The 17811-nt window shown below is 42.7% G+C and overlaps 1 protein-coding gene and 1 long non-coding RNA gene across 10 annotated transcripts in view; one reads left to right on the forward strand and one right to left on the reverse strand.

Annotated features, from left to right (window-relative positions):
* The window catches only part of LOC111098395, a 46908-nt gene that overhangs the window by 28746 nt on the left and 351 nt on the right, over nt 1-17811 (forward strand). The window contains exons 4-6 of one of the 3 annotated variants that reach the window (XR_005368141.1): nt 13910-14005; nt 14272-14424; nt 16272-16381. This is a non-coding gene — a long non-coding RNA (uncharacterized LOC111098395). Of the gene's footprint in view, nt 1-13909; nt 14006-14271; nt 14425-16271; nt 17448-17811 lie in introns of those variants that run through there. The other 2 variants (XR_005368140.1, XR_005368139.1) reach the window with 2 other exon arrangements.
* The window catches only part of CDK19 (cyclin dependent kinase 19), a 161891-nt gene continuing 151319 nt past the window's right edge, over nt 7240-17811 (reverse strand). For all 7 annotated transcript variants that reach the window (XM_038554949.1, XM_038554944.1, XM_038554945.1 and 4 more), the window contains 3 exons: nt 16860-16938; nt 15912-16178; nt 7240-11621 (listed from right to left, as the gene is read on the reverse strand). In XM_038554949.1, the coding sequence (XP_038410877.1) occupies nt 11490-11621; nt 15912-16178; nt 16860-16938 (478 nt within the window). In that variant the 3' untranslated portion in view covers nt 7240-11489. The remainder of the gene's footprint in view (nt 11622-15911; nt 16179-16859; nt 16939-17811) is intronic.

Genomic DNA, 17811 nt, shown 5'->3' on the forward strand with positions numbered 1-17811 from the left:
CAGAGCCTGTTGCGGGGCTTGATCCCAGGACCGCAAGATCAGGACTTGAGCCAAAACCAAGAGCCAGCCACTCAACTGACTGAACCACCCAGGTGCCCTTAAAGTTTTTATTTCAATTTCAGTTAGTTAACAGAGTATAATGCGAGCTTCAGGTGCATAGGGAAAATGTAGGAAAGCAAGAGAAAAGGTGATGGGTAATGCTGCCAAACACAGTAAAAGAGTTGCTCATTTTTAGATAGTGTTTCCTTAAAGGATGAACCCGGATGCCTGTTATATAGGCCCTTGCTTCTAAGAGTGCTCTTTGGCACAATGGGTGATTTCCTTTTTGGCATTCAAATGGCTGACCAGTAATCTATGCAGATATAAATGTAACAAGGGAGATCATCAAATAAAAGAGATAAAGGATATTAAACTTCCTATTTATACTAGAAACACATCCAAGCACATAGAAATTTTGGAGGGAAGAGAAAGCCAATGGAATCCACTTTTACGGAGAGCCTACTATAGTGCAGTCACTCTTCTGGGCACAACACATATTATGTCATTTAACCCTTAAAACTCTATGAGGTAGGTGCTATTTTTTGCATTTTATAGACAATACTGTGAGATTAGAGAGGCTCAGTAAGTTATCTAAGGCCACACAGATGAGAAGTAGACATGCTGGATTTTAAGCCTAAATTTGTCTCTAAAACCTATGTTCTTTCTGTCATGCCATGTTGAGATGGCTAATGTGGAGGTAAATATCACAACTCAGTAATTATTAGAGACTGTAAATGGCAATTAGTCCTGTGATTTTTTTTTTTTTTAAGTAATCTCTGCCATCAACATGAGGCTCAAACTCACAACTCTGAGATCAAGAGTCCCATGCTCTACCAACTGAGCCAATCAGTGATATTTAACCTGTGATATTTAACTAATTCAATTTTTATGGGGTCTTTTCTGCAATGTGTTGAAAATATAATGGGAATCACGATGAAATAAAATCACGGGGACCTTTAGTCAATCATGATTTTTCTGTTCTTCGACATGAGAAAGGTACTTGGTCCCCCAGAAATGTCAAGATCAGGGATTACGTTCCCCTAAACACTTTTGAGGCTATCACTTGAGGTGACTACAAATCTCTTCTCCTCCTACACCTATCATCCTCATTGATATTCAGTACACTGGCACCACGATGCCAAAAGGTACAGAGGATTTCAAGGAAAATATACAATTTAGAAAAGGATTGTCATTAACAAAAAAGTTGAAGAAGACTTTGTACTCCATGCTTAGGAAACAACAACAACAAAAAAAAGATTTTCATATTTACATTAGATAACCTATTTGCTTCTCCCTACTCCTAAAGAATGAGATTAATCTAGTACTCACATGCCATGGGGTTGCCTGGCAAGGTTCGAAGTGTTAGAATTAAGAACCCACCCCCCAAAAAGGAAGGTCAATGGAGCCTAAGGCCATGCAGAAGAGAAGAGGCCCAAGTAGGGCAGAAAAAGGGACAGAAACTGACTCTCACTAAAAGGAGAACTAAAATATGTTTTTTTTTTTTTTTTAAGGGACAAGAAGGGGGCGCCTGGGTGGCTTACTCAGTTTAGCATCTGACTCTTCAGCTCAGGTCAAGATCTCAGAGATCTCAGAGTCCTGGGATGGAGTCCCACCTCAGGCTCCATGCTCAGCTGAGAGTCTGCTAGAGGATTCTCTCCCTCTGTCCCTCCCTCCATGCTCTCTCTCTCTTTCAAATAAATAAATCTTTTTTTTTTTTTCTTTTTTTAACAGGGGCAGGGGCAAGGCCCTATTCTTTGCCTATAAGATTTAGTACATGATTTAAAGATTGCTCATAGTGAATTTTAAAAGGCTAAAGGACATGGGCACTCTCATAATACTACTGGTGAAAGTAAATTAATACAGCCTTTTTAGAAGGTAATTTGGGAGCATATGTAGAGGAGGAGTATGGTGCAAGTGGTGGTTCTCAAACTTTAGCATGCACAGAATCACCTGGAGGCTCATTAAAACACAAATTGCTGGGCCCCACTCCCAGAGTTACTGATTCAGCAGTATGGGGGAGAGTCTGGGAATTTGCATTTACAAGTTCCTACGTGATGCTAATGTGGCTGGTCTAGGGAATACGCTTTGAGAACGACTGGTATGAATGGTTAGGAATTTGGCTCTGATGTTACTTAACCTCTCTCAATGTTGTTTTTCATTTATTAAAAATGGAGACAATGGGGCACCTGGCTGGCTCAGTTGGTGGAGTGTGCAACTCTTGATCTTGGGGTTGTGAGTTCAAGCCCTGTGTTGGGTGTAGAGATTACTTAACAGTAAAATCTTTTTTTTTAAAAAAAATGGGGACAATAGTGTCTACCGCATATAGCTGTTGTGAGAATTAAGAGTTAATAAAAGTAAAGCGCATGTGGGAAGTGCTCAGTAAATGTTAGGTCAATAAATTTTTTTAAAAATATTTAAAAATATATTTATTTATTTGAGAGAGAATTCATGCTCCCGAGTAAGGGGGAGGGGCAGAGGGAAAGGGAGAAGCAGACTCGCCTCTGAGCAGGGAACCTGACTCAGGGCTCTACTGTAGGACCCTGAGATTGAGACCTGAGGTGAAAGCAGACACTTAGCTAACTGAGCCACCCAGGCACCCTTCAATAAATGTTTTCATAATTTAAAACGCTCATTCTTTTTGACTTGACAATTCCATGTCTAAGTATATATCTCCAGAGAAATATTTATATTATGACCTAGATGAAGTAAATTCATTTAAAAATATAACTTAACAAAATATTCTTGGCTTAAGAATAGAAAATCTGTAGAGCTTTATTACCTTTAAGGTAATCCAATTTATAATTAAAATGTTTCTCATAAAGAAAACTCCAGAAGTCCTCAATGGTGTCTTCTACCAAACTGCTTAAGGAAGAAATAATCCAAGTATTGCCCAGACTCTCTCAGACAACAGACGATAAAAGAGTTCTCAAATCATTTTATGGGCCCTGTATAACTTTGACACTAAACTTTCCAAGGACATCACAAGAAAATTATAGACCAATATCCTTCATGAATATAGATACAAAAATTCTTAACAAAATATTAGCAAATCTGTTGTCAAAAATGGACCTTTGTGCTCTGGAGCCAAAATACATAATGCAAAGAGTTTGGGTATAAAGAACAATAGCTTTATTGCTCTGCCAGGCAAAGGAGGCTGCCTTCAAAACTGCTAAGCCCGCCAGAGGAAGGGCCTGGGAGTTTTATAGGGATACAGGATCTAGCCAGTTTTGACAGGAATTGTGTACGTGCCACCAGCCTCCTTGGCCATGTCTTCAGGGTGGTATCAGATTCCTGAAACAAAAGGCTAAGATGGGAGGAGGGTAAGTTTGCAGAAGGGAGGGAAAAGGTTACTTAAAGATTTAAGCATTTATTTGAGAGAGAGAGAGAGAGAGAGAGAGAGAGAGAGAGAGAGAGACAGCGTGAGTTGGGGGAGGAGCAGAATCTTTCAAGCAGATCCACTGCTCTGAGTGTAGAGCCCCACTGGGGGCTGGATCTCACGACCCTGAGATCATGACCTGAGCTGAAACCAAGAGTAGGATGCTTAGCTGACTGAACCACCCAGGTGCCCCGAGTTTACTTGTTTAAAATCAGGCTTCGCTGAAGCATTAGTGCAGCCATTTTGACTTTTGTTGCACTTTATGCTTTTAAGCAATTCTAAATCCAAGTGAGCAAATTGGAAAAATGGTAATACACCATTACCAAAATCTATTGGTTTCCTAGATTTGTTGTAACAAATTACTGCAAACCCCGGGGGCTTAAAACAACAGAAACTTATTCTCTCTCAGTTCTAGAGGCCAGAAATCTGAAATCAAAGCATCAGCAAGGCCAAATTCCTTTCAGAGAATTCATCCTTGCCTTTAGTTTCTGGTGACTGACAGCATTCCTTGGCTTGTGGCTTCATCACTCCAGTCTCTGTTTCCATCTTCACATAGCCTTCTCTTCATCCTTATCTGAGGAATGCAAGGTTGTTTGAACATTCAAAAATCAGTCAGCATAGCCCGATACACATCCTACATAATTCCCCTCGTTTGAACAGGACTTGTGAATATGATGGAATAGGCACATCAGTGATTACATTATGTGGTATAAAACACTGTAACAGACTAAAGAGGAATTCTCCTGGCAGCCTCCAAGAAGCCAACCACATGTTGTGGAAAAGGCCACATGGCAAAGTACAGTCTCTAGGAGCTGGGGATGGTCCTCCTACAGGCAAGTCCTACAACCACAGGAGCTGAAATCTGCCAAAAACGTGATCTTGGAAGAGAACCCCAAGTTTTTAATGAGCTTAAAGTCCCAGCTGTCACCCTGAGATCTGGTGAGACCCTCAGCAGAGGACCCAGTCAATGCATGACCACACTCCTGACCCACATAAACTGTGAGATAATAAATTTGTTTGTGCTAAGCCAAAAAAAATTTTTTTATGTTTATTTATTTAAGGAATCGCTATGCCCAACGTGAAGCTCAAACTCACAACCCTCAAGATCAAGAGTCGCATGCTCTTCCGACTGAGCCAGCCAGGCACCTCTCGTCAAAGATATTTTTTTAATGGAATTCATCATATTAACAACATAAAGGAGAAAAATCACATAATCATTTCATATGCAGGAAAGGCATTTAACACAATGCAGCATCTGTTTGTGATTAAAACTTTTGTCAAAGGTGAAGTAGAAAGAAATTTCCTCTATTTGAATAAGGGCATCTATGAGAAGCTTTTATCTAACACCATATCTAATGGTGAAATATAGGAATACTTTCTCTCTAAGACTAAGAACCTTACAAAGTGTTCACTCATATTTGTTCTTTTTCAACATTGTATTAGAACTGCTAGCCCATGCATTTAGGCAAGAAAAATAAATAAAAATTCTTTAAATCAGAAAGGAAGAAGTACAACTATCTTTATTCACAGATGACATGATTGTATATATAAAGAATCTAAGGGAATCCTCTCTCTCTCTCTCTCTCTCTCACACACACACACACACACACACACACACACACACGACAAGCTATCAGAGCAGTGAAATTGGCAATGTTGCAGGATATAAAGGCAATATGCAAAAGGCAATAGTATTTCTATATATAGCAACAAAATGAAATTTCACCCCTCAAAAATCCTACCTTCCATAAAACACTAGAGAAAAATTTGGCCAAGTTTTTTGCAGGTTTGTAACAAAGATTGCCTTTTCTCTAGTTTCCAATGACCTGTTCCTTATTTCCATCTGAGATCTCACCAGAATGGCTTTCACGTCCATTATTCTACCAACATTCTGTTCATGATTATTGATGTGTTCTCTAAGAAGATGGAAGCTTTCTCTCCAGCTCTCCTCTCTTCTTTCTAAGCCCCCACCAGAATTACCTCTAAAATTTCTTATTTCTAGCATTTACCTCCAGACTCCATGAGCTACTGCCACACGTTTAGGTACTTGTTTACAGCAGTACCCCATGTCTTGGTACCAAAATCTCTATTAGTCTGCATGAGTTGCTGTAACCAACCAAATACCATCAACCGGATAACTTCAACAACAGAATTTATTTTCTCACAGTTCTGAAGGCTGGGAAGTCCGAGATCAAGGTCTGGCAGGGTTTGGTTTCTGTTGAAGGCTGTCTTCCTGGCTTGAAGATGACAACCTTCTTGCTGTGTTCTCACATGGTAGGGAGAGAAGGCTGTAAGGAGAGAGAAGGTAGGGGAAGAGAGCTCCCTAGTGTTTTCTTCTTACAAGGAAACTAACCATTTTAGATCAGGGTTTTATCTTTTTTTTTTTTTTTTTTTTTTTTAAATCAAGATCCTATCCTTTTGACTTCATTTAACTTTAATTACTTGGATAAAGGTCTCATCTCCAAATATAGCCACACTGGGGATAAGGGCTTCACTGTAAGGATTTTGAAGGGATACAAATCAGCACTTTTATATTCAGTAGTACTTTCTGGAAAAAAATCTAAGCAGCAGAAAAAGCCTGAAAAAGCAGAAGTAATGTACTTAATACATTTAAGTCAGTATTTTTGTCTCTGTCCCCTATATTCTCTCATTTAGAATAATTGAACAAATGTTCCTATTAGGCTTGTGTTTTTCTTGTCCAAGCTGGCTTTCTATCACCTGCAGGATAAAGTGATGGCTTTAAAATGCCCACCATTTAATATGATCCAGGAATTCTATGCCAAGGTAAAAAAAAAAAAAAAATGATGCTAATGACTTGCCCTATTAATTGTCTGTTCTGTGTGGGGTGTCATGACAGATGCTGGGAGTGGAGGAGGAATCAAACCCAGGGGCTATCCACAAATAACTTATAGTTGGCTAAGGACATAGACCCCTACTTTCAAAATGGATTTTCCCAGGAGTGGTAAGGAGTTTGTACAGTCATCCACATCCTATTACTCAGGTGGCTGGTTAGAAAGGCAGCTATGGGGCGCCTGGGTAGCTCCATCAGTTAAGAATCTGCTTTCAGCTCAGGTCATGATTTCAGGGTCCTGAGATGGAGGCCCACGTTGGGCTCCCTGCTCCATGGGGAGTCTGTTTCTTCCTTTCCCTCTGCCTCTCTCCCTGCTTGTGCTATCAAATTAAAAAAAAAAAAATTTTTTTTTTTTTTATAAGAAAGAAATGCAGCTATGGTCAAAGAACAGTTTTCCAAGAGCAGCTCTACCCTACAAATAGCACTGTATTGAATATATATACAGTCTGTGTCAAGCAGTGAAGCAACTGGACACGTGCAATATCTATTTTAAATAGAAATGGAAGCTTTGTGTTTATGCCATTTAAACATTCTTCAGTTCACTCCATGATGCCCTTGACCGTTGGAGCAACCATATTAGATTCATCAAGTAGATTATAAGGGGCAGCCAGGTAAAACGGAGTGTTCTTATAAAAAGGAGAAAAACCCAATGCCACTCTACCCACAAAATGCTGCCTATTTGCTTTTTCAAAAACATCATTCTAACTTTTTTTCTTTTTTATAAAAGGGATGCTTTCCCAAGATATGTCTTAAAACCTGTAATTCTGCTTCTGAGGTATATGTAAGCATGGTGTCTGTGGTTTTGTGACATCATAAGCATCCTGAATAAAATAACATATTGCAACTCCCAGGGAGATTTTGCATCTCTACAGGGCGGAGTATAATCTCAAGAGCTTCTAGGCCTACAGATGAAATTGTGACACTAAAGCTTGTGAACGGGAGTTTTTCTATCCTTAAAAGATCCACATAGAAACAAAGTCAATTAAATTTTATTACAACCAAGAATATAAAATAAATGCAGTGTAATTTATTTTAGTTTTAACAGTCATTTCAAGAAGGATGTCAGGACAACTCAAAAGCGGGAAACACTCAGCTCCAAAGTGGCTGCTCCCCCGCACCCCACGGAGCGGCCTGGCTTGGGGGGCAGCTGGCTCTGAGCGGGCACCGCACCTCGCCGCAGGGTGTGGGAAGCGTACGCAGCAGTCATCGCTATATTCATAGAAAGAGGGGGTGCGTGCAGAAAATGGCTGAAAAAAGGGACAAAGACAGGTTCACTTCACAAATAGGAATTATGGGGATTACAAACTAGGCAGTTTAGAAAGGATATACTACATAACATATATAAAAAGTACTTTAAATCGTTGTTAAAAAGGACATCTTCAGTCCAGATTTTGTGTAATACTTTTAGTGTCTACACAGACAAATCTTTAAAAAAATTAAATAGTATTAATTTACTAAATATTTAGGAGATAACAGTGCATTAAGGATTTTTTTTCATATAATACATACATATCACTCCTTTGCAGTGATAGCATAGAAGAGTAAGTATGGCCTTAGGTACAACACATTTTTTAAAAATCCTAAACAATGAACTCTGCTTTATGATATCTGTGACTACTCTTGAAGATGACAGAGGCCCATACTGCTAAGTTTGATGTAAAACATTACATATACTTGAGTCCTTCAAGCCTCCGGTAGGCTAACTGCTATTTTACTGCCTTTCTCCATTCCCTAGAAAGGTATCACCGTAGAGTTTAGGATTCGCAATTTTCATAGAATTCTTCCTTCATCGTATAGTTTCTGCCACATAGTTTTATCCAAAGCAGATGAGGCTGCAAATCTTACTGTCCGGTGCTTTTGCCTTTTACCTTGAGCCGAGAAAACAGCATCCTTTCAGGGGCACACACTCAGCAGTTGCTTCGCCAGGAGTGAGGCAGTGAACATGTAGGTAAATATCGTCCCTTTGCATTCTTCAATGTAAATTGTGTTTCTAAGAGCAAAAGAGTAGTGCAGAAGGCCAAAGTTCTACGTACTAAAGTTTTAAAACCACACAGATATAAAAATATACATGTCCTTGGTTTTTGTATGTTACTGCACGATCTACTTTCATCACAAGGATTGCTTCAGCCTCGTAGTAACGGCCCTGCCACCAGGCTACCTCACCCTTGAGCTCGGCTCCTGGAACGCTTAGAATCCCTTTCGCCAAATGCGTACCTCACCAGAAGGCTAATTTGAAAACTGATTTGTAATATGGAGGGCAGAAAACCTTCACCTTTATTCCTTCCTTCCTTTCAATAACCTCCCTTTGGTTTGGGTTCTCACGGGCTGAGGGGTGCCTCCCCACCCCATATTCTCAGGGAACAAGATGGTAATGAGTATTTGGAGAGGAATGAGGTCATTTGGGGACCACAAAGATAAAATTTTAACCTCAAGAGGCTTCACAGATCTACCTCCAGGTCCCACAGTTTAGGGTCCATTAGAATGTTAAAGGCTTTGTTCCCCGTCCCAAAGGAAATCATGAACCATAATTATTTCAAGGGTAATTGGGCGCCAATGGGGATCACCTACTCCGAGGCAAGAACAAGAACAAATGGGCCAGTGCCAGCATAGTGACCAGAATAATGGGGATATCCGGCAGTATCCTGGAGAACACTGTGGACTAGGAAAAACTGATGAAATGCCCTCATGGTTTTCGTATCAGTTCTGCCGATAAAATTAACTATCTGCAAGGAAAGCAGGGTAGCCCATTGATTATATAAGCACATGTCACAAGATTTGTGTATCAAAGTTGCTTTTAAAGTATTAAGGGGCATGGTATTTTGGTCTCTGCATGTAAGTGGGCTTTTCTCTTATTAAATATAAGTGCCCCCGAAGGGTAGCAACATAGATTCTGTTTTCATTATAATTTCCCACAACCACTTAAGGAGTTTATTCTGCCTATAAGGGCCACCTGACTGTTGTTGAAAGGCTGCTGTGAACATTTCAAATCTGCATTAATGCCTGTTGTGATATTTAATCGCTGGCTTTCTCGAAGGTAGATAGAAACCTCTCCATAACACTGTTTATTACACAGCAGAATTTGGAATAATAACTCTATCCAAATGAGTTTAGAAGTAAACAAAAGGACCTTCATAGTCTTATAAGCCACTCCTATCACCCCACCATGGAATGGATCACAGGCTGCTTAAGGACAGGGAGCATGTCTTGCCCTTTGAGTCTTCCACCCAGCATGGCATTGAGCACGTGGTGAGGGTACAGTGAGCATCTGATGGCCAATAACTATGGACAGTGAGGCTTCAGGGCACAAGACAGAATTTTATACAGGTAGCTACGGTATGCAAAGGGCTATTACTTTCTCATTAAAACAAAACAAAACAAAAACGGAAGGGGTGAATTACCATAGAGACGATTAGAAATTCCTTCCAATGGAGAATGTTCAACTGTTTCATCTTCAATGTCAATGAGTGTCACTATATAGCTTTTATTATTAATAAGCATTATTATGCTGAGATCAGTAAGGTCCTTGCTGGCTACAGTATCACATTAATAGTGCAAAATGTATACTGGCTTCTGTCTAAAATCTTATTTTACTTGTGTATGGACCCAGAGTATCATAACCAGGTAGATAAGTTCACAAAGAATAGTTTTTAAAAAATGCATATAACTTGCATATACAACAATCAGCTATTTCTTCTAGCTCAAGAAAACATTTAAAACAAGGCTGGTGCTGCTAGTAGCATTCAGAAGAACACAAATTTCTTGCCCCTTACATTACAATGGGAGCTCTAAATCTTTACATTTCCTGTGACTCTGGGGAGTGAGGGGCTCCTTTCACAGGCTAAGAAAGAACTCAGCCTCTAATTCATAGATCGTGGAAATGCAAAATATGCACTTTATCTAGTATAGTCGTGTATACTATCTGCCCATAGTTTTTTAGGCACAATTATTAAGTTTTCTCCTAGGGGCAAAGAAAGCATTCAGTGCAATGAAAAGATTCTTGATAGAATTAAGTTTCAGTAACAACAGCAAAATTATGCATACATAATACATACTTGAAACATGAATAAAACCTAAATTTTTAACATGCTTTAAAAATAGTCACTCTATGTCTAATGCAAATATGAATGGTGAACACTGCTCTTTATTTTAAAAGCAGATTAATTTGCAAATTAATTTGCAGGCTTCTATTTGAGTACTCTTGATTATGTAAAAAAGTTACTCAAGCTAACCCAGACGTGAAAAAACCAACAGTTCTTTAGAGAAGCCAACTTTTATGTACAACACACACTAAAAGCTTTTCCTTCAAAGGTAAGTAACACGTCCTTTGATCAATCTTACTCCTTAAAGAAACCCTAATGCAGTTAATATTCTCTTCTGCTTTCTGGTGCGGGGCACCAGAGGGCTGCAGTTCATCAAAGCTCTTGAAACCCTTTTTAAGGTAGACTTCGCTACATGAAGGTTAAATTAGAATTCTTCATTACTGAATACTATTCAGAACAAGCTGATTCTGGGAACTACGTTCCATATGAGTGATTGATTATATAAAAACTACCACATACTACAGTTCTTCATAGCATAAAGCATAGTAACTGTAAAGATCTAGGCTGTTTTTGGTTGTAGGTTCCCTCTGTCCCACCATTTGTCTTTTTTTAGACCTTCCCTGAAACTAGATAAATAAAAATGTAATAGTAAAGTACTTTGGGACAGTAACAGTTTCTGTTTAAGACTTCCATGAGCAAAACAGTCATATTCTGTGAAAACAACGTAGTGCTTTAAAAGGTGCATTTTTTTTTTAACCTGTGTTGCTAGATCAGTTCATGAAGTATAAAACTATACACCACTGGAGTCGTTTCTAAAACATTAAAATCCTATTAAAAGAGCTTTGAAAAGATAAATCATAGTGATTGCTACAGCATGAGAAAGGTGCACCAGGAGATCCTTCCAAAAAATGCTGAAGGTTACAGAAGTTAAGTGCTGGGATTAGATCAGACGATGTATCAAAGTCACAATGGAACACATGCGGGGCAAGGGTGTTGGGGAAACTTCACAAAAAAAATCTTCTTTAAGTCAATAAAGAAGAGACATCAGTCAGTCCTACAAAATGCTCAGTACGTAGCCTTCCTACCGACGTGGATGCGTTTGAAACGGCATCATCACTTGCATTTTTGGTTCTTGTCAATGCGGACATCATATTGCTGGAGTCTGTGCCCTGGGCCGTGGCGGTCAGTAGCGGTGGCCCTGGTGCGACGGGTGGTACTGCGTGCTCTGCTGGGACGAGGAGGAGTAGCCCAGTGTGCTCTGGGACTGAGAGGATCCCTGGACGCTGCTTTGGTAATTCAGGCGAGAACTGGAGTGCTGGGGAAGCAAAGAGACAGGGGAATCACTGGTGGGAGAAGAGGAAGGCTCAGGATGGTCATCACAACGGGACACACGGGACACAGGGGCCACTTACGGAGGCTCCTGGTCCAGATCCAGCATCGTGGACAGCGGACAGCCAACTTAAGCTCGCGGCTACACTTTGCTTATTTGGAATCACGGCCTGGCACTGCCGTCACGGCATGTTTCGGCGAGCAAGAAGCCTGGCTGGATTTCTCTGGGACATAAGCTCACGTGGCAAAGAAAAGTGGAGGGGGGGAGCCTTATGCTGACCTGCTGCTCTTTACGGTGACCGACCCTGCCGAGTCATTCTTTGTGTAACTGAGATTTGCAAACAAGAATGATCGTTTGGGCGTTTGGGCACACTGAGTCAGTGGTATCCATAATGTATACTCATGTGCTCTTAATGCCCTCATTATAAATAACAAAGCTATGATTAAGAGATCATTTTCAGAGAAAAGAATTTTCAGGGGTAGAGGCTAGAGTGCCACCAGCGGCACCACCTGTCCGCCAAAGCAAGGCAGGCGGCTGGGCAGGATGTGGCGGCAATGAGTGGGTTTCATAAACTTCAGGCAATATTTAGAATGAAATAGAAGGGGGGTTCATACGTGAAAACACCCTCAAGAGAAAGCAGAGACAAATGTATTTCAATCCAATGGTGTTTTATCGCCTTAAATGAAACATTCATCTTCGTGGTACCAGAGACAAATATGAAAAAAATATATCATCTCTAGAATAAGAACACGGGCCTAGTTAACGATAAGCAGAGCTGGACCCAGGGCCTTCAGCTAAGCTCAGAAGGCTGGATTTTCCTGTGAGTAAAGCAGGAAAGATCTTAACCAATAAAACCATCACTTGGAGTAAAAACTGTAAGTGACCCTGAAGGTGGCATTGGGGGTTAAGGGAAGGACAGGTCAGCAGGGTCCCCTCCCCTCGGCGTGCAAACGCTGCCAAACTGAACTAGCAACATCGGGCCTGAGACAGCAGGGCCACAGGACGGCCTTGGTGAAAACCAGCTCGGGGTCGCCCCCTCCCTGTCACAGGACTCTGGCCAGGTCTAGAGAGCACGACGGAGTCACTCGTGTCAGTTACGGGGATCGCGGCTACCAGGCGTCACCAGGACCAGCGCCGGCTGAGAACACCTCGGCTCGGGGGGACGGTCCGCAGGCGCCCAGAGACTGCTGAAATCCCTTGAAAAGAGGGAATTTTTGCACCAAACTATGCGACTCCTCAGATGTTGGCCCCTCTATATGCGACCACTTCGAAAAGGCACCTGCCCCTGAAAGCCCTGCCCAGGTGGCCTCCGGGCTCGCTGCCCGACCGGGAGGGGCCGCCCGGCCCGAGCCAGGCCTCGCCCGACTTCACAGTCCCTCGGGGAACTTCCCACCCCCCGCCCTACCTTGTTCCTCGCGTGACTAGTCCCGTGTTCGGCTTTGTGTGCCGTGTAAGGAGCCGAGTTACGCACGGGGCCAAGTGTCGCTGAGCTGGGAATCCTGCTGCACCTGCTTTATGACCCAAGGTGGAGACACAACTCGCGTCCGCGCCTTCGCGGCGTGTTCATGACACCAGTCGTGTTAGTGTAAGAAGCCTCTCATGCTTCCGATTCACATGTTTTGTTTTTTAAGTTTATTATGAAAAACATGTTCTTTACACTCACAAGCCCTCCGATTGCTGGGCTGGCTGTGATCCCTGGACTCTAGCAGATGCGATTCAGCACAAAAGCTCCTCTACACTAGACAAAGGTGGGGAAATGGGAGTCGTGGGCAGGTGCAGCGGGCCTCTCCCACCTCCACGCCACACTGACCTCCCCAACGAAGAGCTCTCTCCCCAGCCCTTACGCATGCCTGTTTCATTTTGAAGCAGATGGCACGGTGTGGGCCAAAGAAAAGCATTTTGAGGAATTCTTGGATTTGAAAGGAATGCAGTAGCTGAGTTATCTGTCCACAAGGGGACTCCACTCAGGTTAACATAACACAATCAGAGACACAAAGATGCCCCAGGATGTGATAAAGGTCTGGTGCTCACACAATAGGAATAAACTATTGTTGGGGAGGGGGATGGACTTTGTATATATTAAAAAATTCAAATATGTTCATGGCTACTACCCAAACAGCAAGCTGTTTTTAGTAGAACAAAATGAAACCCTGATTAGTGTTCTTTGTGCTTAAAGAAGAAAACCGTGGGTCCCACATGGGGTGCCTTAGGCCAAGTCACCAAACCAGAACTGAAGACCTAACTGCAGTTTCAACTCTCCCCCTGCAATGTAGTTTACCAGGTCAGTCAGGAAATCTTCTGGTGGGTGCCAAAGAGTCGGCCACCTGGGGCCTCTCCTTTCCCTCCAAGGAAGACAGGTAATTTGCATGGTAAGAGCCCTACCCTTTCCCCGAGGGAAAAGCGACCCCCCCCCCCCCCCACTGGAACAATCTTCTTTTCTCTTTCGTCAGTAAGGCTCTTGCCCCCCCCCCCCCCCGCCCCCGCCCCCCTTCCTACCAAAGGCTTCCATGTTGTACCCGCTCCTGGGAGCTCCCCTGCACTTGCTAGATGGGACGCTGCCCAGTTCACAAGCCATTTAATAAAGCCAACCCGACCTTCAAATTTACTCTGTCGTCTTTTGTTTTTCACCCTGTAGAACCAATGGAAGCTCTATGGCGTGTACTCCTCAGCGTGCAGGGACTCTTCCAAGAGAAGGTTTCAGAGAAGAGGTTGTGTGGAAACAAATTAGTTTGCAGATACATTCAAAATGGAAAGCCAGCTGAGGCAGCTATTTATTGTGTCTTTCTTGGTAAATGTTTCTCTTGATTTGGGTTCCTTATCAGCAAGTTTATGGTTTCCTTGCCTGTGGTTTTGTTTTCTATTATCTCTATTCTCCTGCTCCTATTCCACTAGCAGTACCCTGAGGTTCTAAATCTTTTTTTTTTTTAAGGTTTTAAGGGTTCTTCACCCCCCCTTCCTTAGATCTTAGCTGGTTACTTTCCTTGAAAATGAAGGTTTAAAAAAAAAAAAAAGAAAGAAAGAAAATGAGGGTTTTATGGGGTTTTGTAATGTTCCCTATGGTTTTCACAGGTATTTTTATCTCTCTCTCTCCCAATACTAATAATCCTTAGACTTTTTTCCCTTTAATTTCCCAAATTAGTAGTACAATCCATAGAGGCCACTTTTAGACTGTAGGCTTGGGCAGTGCAAACGTGATCCAAGCAAAAGGGCCCACAGAGACCCCCTGACTGAACACAGGCCCATCGGGGGACCCACCTCAAGACATCCCTAGGCCCTCGCTGACCAATGGGCTACTTACAACCAGGTAGTTACCAGAACAGGGACAGTTCCATGGCCATCATACCTCCTCACCCTTCCTATCTCCCCACCCTCCTGCTTGAACTATGGCCCTCACCCTCCTTGCTGTCCTGCTCGGGGGCTCCCTTGAGGGGGATTCAATAAACCTTGATCTCCTCTGTTATTCTTTCATGGCCTGGACCACCAGCTGCCACTGGCTTCCACCCATCCTCGTCCCACACTTGGGGGCCCCCATCCCATGGAGAGAGACACTACATTTAGGCAGATACCACACAACTGTAGGGTGTTGTTATTTTTTTTAATCTTATTAATAAAAAGTATTTTCTAGTCTCAAAAATACTTCTAGTGAGATTGAACAGTGATTTCTGCAACATCTCAATCTTAATCCCTTTCTATGTTTACAATGGCTACTTACTGATTATTTCCTCTCAGGGACAGCAAATCTTTCTCAATCTTATTTTGGGCAAAATAAGCTGCCACTCCTCTCTCTTTCAAAGGCTAATATGAGAAATTTCCTTTGAGCAGGGAGATGCCCACCTCACTTTCCCTCCTCTGGAAGTCAGGAAAAACAAGCCAAGGAACAAAATGTTTCACAATTACAAGGAAATATGACCCAAATCTTCATTTTCATGTCATGCCCTAGAAACAGGATTGTACCATTTGTACAGTCAAACTTTAGAGTTCAGTATCACTTGAGTCTAAAAAGCTCTAGGATCAAATTGACTTCTGGGTTGTCTGGGAGGCTCAAATGCTTGAGCGGCTTGCCTTTGGCTCAAGTCGTGACCCTGGGGTGCTGGGGATCCAGCCCCACCTGGGGCTCCCGGCTCAGTCTCCCCATTCAGCCCAGGGTCTGCTTCTCCCTCTGCCCCTCCCCCTGCTGTGTTCTTGCTCATGCTCTCTCTTTAAATAAATTTTTTTTAAAAATCGATGTTCCATTTCATAAAAAACCCTTGACCAGAACAGAATCTGAGGGGGTACCTGATAATCTGACGGCATGACGGGCCCGCCGGAGTTGGCACCCGAGGGCCCCAGGCGGGGCTTCTTGCTGGGGGGCACCTGCCCGAGGCCCGAGTCCTGGCTGTGCTGCAGGCCGCCACCTGCAGCCCCGGCCCCTGCGCCAGCCCCGCCCGCGGTCCCGTTGGTCTGGGTGCTGTTCTGCTGTGGTGCCGGCGCCTGCGGGGGGGCTGCCGTCTGCTGGGGGGGCGCTGGGGGCTGCTGATGCTGGTTCTGCTGCTGCTGCTGGTTCTTGCAAGAAAAGGAAGAAAGGCAAACTTGGTATGGAACTAAATGAACAGGGCGGTGCTTGCTTTCCTTTATCCTTTTCTCTTTTTTTAACAGGACACTGATTCCTTAGTAGGCACACTGGGCTGCCCAAGGACCAAGCTGGAGAGCCCCTCTGGGGTGGGGATGCCAAAGTGACTCCAGCCGGATGCTGCGCATCCCCTAAGGTCAGAGTACTGAGTCCTGAACACGATTCATTCTCCGAAGTTCATCTAGATTGCACACTCATCCTCCACATCAGTCCCAGACATCCGGCCAGAGGGCATGCAGCACCCAGGAAGCTATTCTGCTCTCAGGAAACCAGCTGTGATGGTCTTCTCCATCAGGAGTTTGGAAAAGTAGAGGGATATGGGGAGGGCCTGATATACCCAGTTACCAGCAAAGAATAAGATGCTTTGAAAGCAGCCTGCATAAAGTGACACTGAACAAATGAAACCCAACAATTAAGAACCAGGGAATGAAACAGGCTAGAAATCATTTATCTGTAAACTTACTAGATTTCAAGTTTGCAAAGTACATCTGCAATCATGTAAATACATAATTAAAGGCAGTTAAATACGTAGTAATCATTCAATTATAGTTCCTTAAATTCTCTTTTTGCCTCCCTTATTCTCTGGAAGTGATGTGTACCGTGTAGCTTTATACCTTGTCACCTTTCTCTTCAGGTTCATCTTCATTAAGGAATTCTCGTTTGGGGTATGGAATCTGGCAGCCAGCAAACACACTACAACATCATTTAAAAAAAAAAAAAAAAAAAAGAATATACATCACGACCTAAAATCTACAGTATCATTGACCTTGTTAGCTTAAAATTCCACTTTTTTTCTTAAGCTATGTCCCACTCTTCAGCTCTAGCTAATATTTGCGGGATGCCTCCCAAGACAACTGAATTCAAGCAAATAAGAAAAGAATTTGTGGGGTGCCTGGGTGGCTTAGTTAGTTAAGTGTCTGACTCTTGATTTCGGCTCAGGTCAGGATCTCAGGGCTGTTAGATCGAGCACCGAGTCAGGCTCTGACCCGCGCTGGGCACACGTGTGCAGAGCCTGCTTGAGATTCTCTCTCTCCCTCTGCCCTTCACCCCCACCTCCTTCTCTCTCTGGAAAAAAAAATTGTCTAAGTTTTATAATAATTACCATCTTCAGTAACAAATCTTAACTGCTGTTAGCTAGTTGACATATATGATGGGGAAGTTTCTCCACAGAAAATTTATTAGCACACAAAACAAAATTGAATTTGTAATTGCCTCAACAATGAAAATACTCCCCCCCGCCCCCGCCCGCCCAAGAAAAGTTGCATCTCTAATAAACACAAGCACGTGGGTGTAACAAGGAGGGGGAAACACAGGGGTTTTGGTAGTAGAGTGGACACACAGACTTTTAAATTCTTAGTTCCCTACTGGTTTGGCTTAAACTTATCTGGCTGACCGACCTCTCAAAGTCCCACCTGTTCTCAGCTTCAGTTTTTTTCTGTAACCCTGAATAATGGTCCTTTCTAAAATACTTGTTTCCATTCACACCTCTCTATGGCTTTGCCTGTTTCAGAATACGGGCCCTTTCTCTTGAGTACTTTTTCTCCGAGGTAGTATTAATGGAGAACT

Source organism: Canis lupus, chromosome 12 (genome assembly GCF_011100685.1).
Source record: "Canis lupus familiaris isolate Mischka breed German Shepherd chromosome 12, alternate assembly UU_Cfam_GSD_1.0, whole genome shotgun sequence".
Taxonomy (NCBI): domain Eukaryota; kingdom Metazoa; phylum Chordata; class Mammalia; order Carnivora; family Canidae; genus Canis; species Canis lupus.